This window comes from Pteronotus mesoamericanus, unplaced genomic scaffold (genome assembly GCF_021234165.1).
Source record: "Pteronotus mesoamericanus isolate MK-2021 breed Mesoamerican mustached bat unplaced genomic scaffold, CSHL_Meso_final contig_1189, whole genome shotgun sequence".
NCBI classification, from domain to species: Eukaryota; Metazoa; Chordata; class Mammalia; order Chiroptera; family Mormoopidae; genus Pteronotus; species Pteronotus mesoamericanus.
In genome coordinates this window covers 1184456-1192434 of record NW_026555038.1, presented here as the reverse complement: position 1 = coordinate 1192434, position 7979 = coordinate 1184456, and the positions used below count along the sequence as shown (strand labels likewise).

The following is a 7979-nucleotide window of genomic DNA, read 5'->3' as shown; positions in this document are numbered from 1 at the left end:
AACTGTTTAAAAAAAGGTGCGTTTTAATAAGGATCATGCTTTTATTCTGCATTTAGATATGATCTGCATAAAGTTTCTTCCAGTATTTCGATACTCAATAAAAAGCCATAATTTAGTATTTGGTGATTATAATAACTATGTAATGTGATAAATACCTTTCCCACATAAAGTTCAATCTTTTGTGTTTTTTTCCTTAGGATGGTCTCAAATGGGATTACTTGGGTCAAAGATTATGAACACTTTTACGGCATAGAGAAACACCGTCTCAAATTGCTTTTGAAAAGCTTTCCTTCAATACGCAGCTACTAACAATAGATTGCATCACTCATTGCATCAGATTCACTTTATAGTCACCAAAAATATATTATTATGTCAAATATTTTTAACTGATTGTTTTAACTTTCCGTGCAGCCTGAACTTTTTGTTGTTGTTGTTGTTGAATAGCAAGACTTCTCTGCGTGAGTGACAGCTCAGGACCACGTGGGCTGCGGATTGCATGAGCTAACTACACATCCCAAGGTGCTCCGCGGCGCGCCGACAGGAAGTTCTAGAGCATCTCCCGCCTCCACGCCGAGGGGAAGAGGTTCTATCCGGGCCTTTGGCGCTTCTCTTTCCTTTCGCGCCGGTTACCGCTGCGGAGCGCGGCGGGTCCATGTGCGCAGTGAGCGGCGCTGTTTCTGGCTCAGAAGCACCCGAGCCTTGGGTTTTAGCGAGTCCGCGCTGCGATGGACCCCAACACTATTATAGAGGCCCTGCGGGGCACCATGGACCCAGCCCTGCGTGAGGCCGCGGAGCGCCAGCTCAATGAAGTAAGGACGCCGGGCTGGCGGCGGCGGGCGGGCGGGCGGGCGCACTGTGGCAGGCCGATCCCTCTGGGCCTGGCTAGAGACGCGGACGGCGTCGCTGAGGGGCCCAACTGGAGAGGTGGGGCGGGGACCTGACGGCGACTGCCACACCAGGGCGCCTCAGGCTGCTATGGTGGTAGTGACGGCGGCCCAGACAGTCTTTGCGTCGGATCCTGAGCTGGGCCTCTGGCTGCGGTCGAGGCACGAGGAGCCGGCTAAGGCGAGGCGGGCGTGACGGGCTGGACACATGGCTGGGTCGGGTGGACGTCCGTCCTCTGGCTCATTGCCTCTCGCTCCTCGCGCCCAGGAGGGGGCGAAACTCAATGGGAGGTTTTTCAGATGTTTCCGGGAGCAGTCTTGCTGGCGCGGGGTTTGGAGGGGCTCTGGGAAAGCGGAGCTGTACCTTTGGGAGCTGCGCTTGTCAGCATGTCACTTCATTGGGCTGATCGGTGACCTGTACAACTTTCCTCCAGCTGACCTGCTAAGGAAAGCTTTCACCCGCTTCTTTAGCAAGTTGAGGTTAGTGCAGGAGTCTCATTCACTCTACCTGAGGCGGTAGGGGAGGCAGGACGTTGTGTTGGAGTGAGGTGAAATGCACCCTTCTAGGTAGAGCTGCAACACTAATTTCCTGACTGACCTTGGGCGAGTCGCTTAACCTTTTGATGCAGAGTTTTTCCCATTCATCAAATCAGGCCACAGGATTGCTGTGACGGTCAAGTGAGAGTGCCTTGAAACGTGCCAAACTTCCTATCCACTCGCTGAGGGGTCCCCCCCGTATTTTGGGGGGGACCACTCCTTGCAAAACAGACTTGTTATGTGGATATTTTAGTGCTCTATCTTTAATTTCATTTTTTGTTTTTAAGTTATTCCAACTTTTTATGTTTTCATATTATAAAGTCTTCTTAAAAAGACCTCTGTAACTTCCTATGCCAGTTAATAATTGTCTTTTGGTGTTACCGAATTGCCAGCTTTAGTGAGGTTTAGTGTAAAAATGTTTTTTACGTGAAAGAAGCCTCTTTTTAAAATAGAAATTGAATTATTTTTATGCTTCTTGGTAGGTAAATCACTTAAAGACATTGACTTAACAAAAGAAAAAATAAAAAAACACAAAAACCAAAAAAAATGAAATATTCACTTAATTAGAAGCCGCAGGAGTATTCCTAATTGAACATCTTCCATGTACAATGGAGCTTTAGAGATCCCTGCCCCTAAGGAACTTGTATTTTAAGAGTGCCACCCACAGAGTTAAGACAAATAAAATGTGAAATTATTTTTTTAAAAAGTAAGTCTATTTTACATGTAAGTGAGACCACAATTAGATAATACCAAAGGTGATACTCAAATTCTTAGGCTCACAGTTGCCTTAGGAGGATAATGAGTTGAAACAAATTCCAAGTTTGAACCATTACTAAACTATGGCGTTACCCATCACTTTATTTTGATTTATTTTGTGATAGGCTAAGAGGAACATTATTTTGTTTATGAAGTATTAATGCATATATAAGGCTACAGATTCTAAAAGTTTAGTCATAGTTATTTCTACCATGGCCTTGCTCTAATAACACATTATTTTAACTAAACATAGTTGCATATAGTTATTATTTTTGAAATTATTTAAAAGAAAAAGTTGGTTCCCTTGTAGAAAAATTGGATAAATAATACTTCCCACAAATGTGGACTATATTTATTCCTCAAGTAGGTATTGAATGTCTAGTTCTGTGCACTAACATCTTGTAAGAGAGACCTGGGATAAGTATTTCACAGCGTTTTTGGAAGATAAATAATCAAAGTAGTATGCAAAGCATTTTTTACTTAACTGCTAAGCTACAGTTAGGGTTTTGGAATACTGTGGAACAGCAAACTTTGCTTATCCTATCAAAGAAAATTTGGTATCTGGCCTGTGTTTCTGTGATTGTTGGCTATTTATATTTTGTAAATCTCTTTCAGTTATTACACCTATATTTTTTAGTAATTTTCCTATGATAACTTCTCTTAGAATATCTGTTCTCATCTCTAACTTCAGTTGTTTTTAAAAATTTTTATTTACTGATTTTAGAAAGAGAGAGAACCACTGATTTTTTTTTTTTTTTTTTTTTTTTTGGTTATTGTTCCACATAGTTATGCATTCATTGGTTCATTCTTGTATGTGCCCTGCTAGGGGATTGAACCCACAACCTTGGTACATGGGAGAAATACTCTATCAACTGAATGACCCAGCCAGGGCTCTAATCTTCATTTTAATGAAGTGATTCCATTTAAATACTTTTTGCTTAATTTTCTGCGGCAGAACCTCGATTTAGGAAATAGATCCCAGATGGATCTTGAAGAAGCTTGACTAGTGAGAATGAGGAAGTTATATTTTATTTCTGGCAGGATCTTCTTGCTTGGTTAAGGTAGGAAGAACCAATCATTCCATGATGTCTCAACTAAAGCTATGTTTTGATTCATTTAGTTAAAAGATCATTGACATTTGAGTGAATCTCTTCAGCCAACTATAAAAATTATAAATATTTTCAGTGTATTACAGTACAAATAGTTTTTTTTAAAAGAAGTGCTCGTGCCTTAAAGTGATTACACTTAACTATTCTATCTGCTTGGAGCCCCTATTACTCATTTATCTCCCAGACTTGTTCTTTCACTTCTCTTAATCACCATTTAACTGTCTCCATATCACTAATGAGTTCCCAGACTTCACACTCCTTATCTCCCTTCACCTGTTTGTTTTTCTCTATAGCACTGATTTATCATCTATATTTTACTTACTCTCCCCAGTATAATTTTTGAGTTTCAGGAGGTCATCTTAGGGAAAGTAAATGATCTCTATCTAAGTATTTTTTCCTCCTGTGTATAAAATGAAAGTAGTTATAGTATGTATGTCATTGTGTTGTGTGGGTTGAATGAGATGATGGCATGTAAAAAATTTCAGAAAGTGTTGGCACCTAAGTTCTCCAGATTATTTGAACTGCCAGTTGATTAACCAATCTAACATGCCATACATTTTATTTTTTATCTTACCCTCTTAACCAAGTAGTGGTACATCTCAGTAGAAAATGGTCAGAAAAATGATCAGCACTAATGACAAAAAGAACACAAGTACATATTCTTTGGACACCAACATCATTAAGTAGATATCAGTACTGTAACATGAACATTGGCACAATTATAAGCACAGTGCCTGGCACCTTACAGACTCTCAATAAATATTTGCTGAATGCAAGAGAAATGAGAACTTGATAATAGTCAGAAATGTTAAGAGTGCTCATCTTTGAATTTTTAAAGTAGATTTGTGTTACAGGGATCTGTTACTTCTTGCTTAAATTCTGTTCTTTGAGATTAATTGATTTCTGTATATCTAGAAGTGCAGTTTGTAAAAATTTGCTTTATTTGGGTAATCTAAAACTTGACATTTGATACTCATTTATTCAACATTGTTTATTATGTTCCAGAGATGATGTGCTCTTGAGGATAAAAGGCTCTCCTTTCCTTTATGTACACATCCACATACATACACACTCAAAAATATTTGTTTCTTCATTTATGAGATAGATATTGTAAAATATCTCTGAAAGTTTTTGGCAGATTATTTTAATAGACAATTTTGCTCTCTTCCCACTTTAACTGCCAATGTTCTTCAGTGTGAACCTTTCTGTATACAGACAGACCTTCACTCAATGCTGCTTCAGTGTCCTGTTACACTCTTATCACCTAAAACTAAAATTTTTCCTATCCATAAATCTCACAAATTCTATCCTAAATGCCATCTTTTCTCACTCTGACCGTCTAGGGTAATGTGTAAACTTCAAACTCATTCTTTTTTTTTTCCATTCCTTTTTTCTTTTTCGGTTAACACCTAATCTTGTATAGTCTTCCTTACATTTTATTTTAACTTTTAATTTTATTTGAACCAGGTGATTGCTGTCCTTCTACTCTAAAAGATCATTGATTTTAAAAAATATATTTGCAGTGGAAATCAAATCTTAAGATTGATATATGTTTTACTTTATTAAAAGATTTTATTTATTTATTTATTTTTAGAGAGAGGAAGGGAGGGAGAAATAGAGGAAGAGAAACATCAGTGTGTGAGAGGTACATCGATCGGTTGCCTCTTACAGGCCCCCCCGACTGGGGACCTGGCTTGCAACCCAGGTATGTGCCGTGAATGGGAATCGAACCTGCAACCTTTCGATTCTCAGGCTGACACTCAATCCACTGAACCACACCAGCGAGGGCTAGGTCAATATATATATTTTTAAACCCTGAAGTATTAGCTGAGAGTAGACATTCAACAAATAATTGTTTCTGTTATTTAAAAAATATTTGAGTGCCTATCACGTATCCAGTACTATCTGTGATGCTGGGGATCGAGTACTGCACATAAGACGAAAGTCCTGGTTGTCATGTAGCTCACATTTCAAGTGAAGTTTTAATTATAATGTTAGGAAACTTTTTTTTTTTTAAATACTCTGACAATTTCCAGTCTGGTTCATGTAATAGTAATGTCTTTCTACTAAACACTGAGCTAAGTTGTAGATGAAAAATTCATGATTCCTACCTTTAAGGAGCTTCATGGTCATTAAATAGTAGTAATACTTAAATGCTTTTCAACTAGGGAGTTTTATAACTTTTAAATTATAAATTACTTAGTGACTAAAGGAAAATCCCACTTTAAATCAAACTTATTAATGTGTCACAGACAGGAACAAATAAGTAAAATGATACATATAATCTAATAATCTGAAAAACAAATTTGTTTTCTCACAAATAGCCCTCATGATACATACCTGTGGTCAGGTTTATAATAGAGCTACCAATAAGTTTTAGATGAGGAAACAACTAAATTTGACTTTGGTTAAGGCAGATTTGATCTCAGCGTCAGTATTCCCTCTCTTATACTTGCAGCCAAGAAAAACGCCCTAAGTGGAATTAGGAGGCTTGCCTAGCAGTCTTTTAAACCCACATTCCTAAGCCTAAGGTGCTAAAAGTGGTTGTGGAGGCAGAAATACTGTTTCCTCACATTCTGTGTGTGAAAAAGTAAGTGGTATTAGGTTTGATCAGTTTCTTGTTATTAAAATTCATAAACTAGTCTGAGTCACTTAAGGGATCTTCACAAATGGTTACTATTACTACTGTAAGTTATGTATTTTATTTATAAATGGTTAATTTTATTGAAAGACTTATGCAGTGTTTAATTAATGGAAATCTTGGATCTGGAAAAGTGCAGAATGACAGCATATTTATACGACAATTTGGCATGTCTAGAGATTAGCAAAATATTTTTAAGGATATATATAGACATTGTATGTAGTCTGAGGAGATAAAATTCCTCTCCTAAGACTATTGCTGCCCTGCCTAAAATTTAATGAGGTTTGCCCTGGCTGGGTGGCTCAGGTGTTTGGAGTGTCATCTCCTACACCAAAAGGTTGGGGGTTCATTCCCGGTCAGGGCACATACCTAGGTTGTGGTTGGATCCCTGCTTGGGGTGCGCACAGGAGGCAACCAATTGATGTTTCTTTCTCACATCGATCTTTTTTCTTTCTCTCCCACTTCTGCTCTCTAAAGTCAATAATTTAAGAAATCCTTGGTTGAGGATTTTAAAATATATATTGCTAAGTAGATTTGGTGTTGAATTTGGAAGAAGGAAGGTCCCTGGATACTTTGGCTGTTAGACAGGAAGTTATTCAGTGACATAGCATGTTAAAGATCTGAAAGGAAGATAGCACTATATTAATATTTGTAAGAAAACAAATTTGTTTTTCAGATTATTAGATGCATATGTATCATTTTACTTATTATTTGTTACTGTCTGTGGCACATTAATAAGTTTGATTTAAAGTGGGATTTTCTTTTGGTCACTAAGTAATTTATAATTTAAAAGTTATAAAACTCCCTAGTTGAAACGCATTTAAGTATTACTACTATTTAATGAAAGGCAAGAGGACACAGTGAAGAGCCTCATTCCTGATTCTACCACTATGATGACTTAACCTCACTCTATGTCATATTGCATGTGGGTGAAATAAAGTATTTGCCTTTATCAAATTCTTTAGTAAAGTAGAAAGGTTAGAAATCCCTGGACTCTTGAAATTATTTGGTTGTATTCATTTTATGTAAACTCTGATGTCACAGTGCCCTTAAGCCTCTCTCTTCCTTATAAATGGTGTTTAAAGTGCAGTAGCTGATTTAAGGAAGTATAGTAGCTCATTGATTTCATTCCAATGGAGTGAAATAATAAACAGTAACCTTAAGAGTAGTAACCTCTTCAAGTGTAAGATGTTCCTTACTCTAGGAAAAATGTGGATCTGGAGGGGAAACTGATAATGGGAGAAAATAGGATTTAAGTTTTAAGTCTGGTTTGATGTACTGATAATCATCCAGGAGAAAATGTCCAGCAGACAATTAGGAATGTGGAAATGAAGCTTTAGAGAAAAGGCATCAGTGGAAAAGTTAATTTTTTTTCTGCAGGTGAATTGAGAGTGAGTATGATCCAGGGGTGAGGTGTGGGCTAAAGGGCTACACTTTGGGCTGTGCCCATTTTATGGAGTTTGAGAAACATAGGAAAAAGGAGACCGGAGAATTGTGCATAAAAGTAGAAGAAAGCCAGTGAAAGGAATTTCAAGTAAGAAGGTTAGTTGTGGGCAATTCACCCTATTTTGCCGTGTGTAATGCATACTTTTTTGCTCAAATTTTTGAGAGAAAAATAAGGATGTACGTTATACATGGGTAGTATCTGAAATACCTTGTATCTGTTCTTGTGTCTTGTAATTATTACATAAAACTTGTACCATAATATGTTAAAAAATAAATGCTCAAATTCCTTTATAATACAAAAAAACAGGTATCTAAATATAGATAAATAAAAAATTTAACTAGATAATTAAAACAAAAGATTTTTTTTTTCCTGAAAGTTTGGACCAAAAGCATGGGTGTGCACTATACACAGGAGCACATTATACACAACAAAATACGGTAGTTTTCTTTTTCCTTAAAAATATTTTATAAATTTTCTACCAGTAAACATGAATTACTTTGATACTAAGTAAAAAGCTATTAGGGGAAAAAAAGGTTGTTGACATTTCTAAGTGAGGAGAGGTTAAAGTAAAATGACTTTTGGGGGAGAAAGCTTTTAAAATATTG

At 37.2% G+C, this 7979-nt stretch overlaps 1 protein-coding gene across 1 annotated transcript in view; it reads left to right on the top strand.

Moving 5' to 3' along the window:
• The first annotated feature begins 563 nt into the window (after positions 1 to 563).
• The window catches only part of IPO7 (importin 7), a 56953-nt gene continuing 49537 nt past the window's right edge, over positions 564 to 7979 (top strand). The window contains exon 1 of the mRNA XM_054582923.1: positions 564 to 809. Coding sequence (XP_054438898.1) covers positions 726 to 809 — 84 coding nt within the window. The 5' untranslated portion in view covers positions 564 to 725. The remainder of the gene's footprint in view (positions 810 to 7979) is intronic.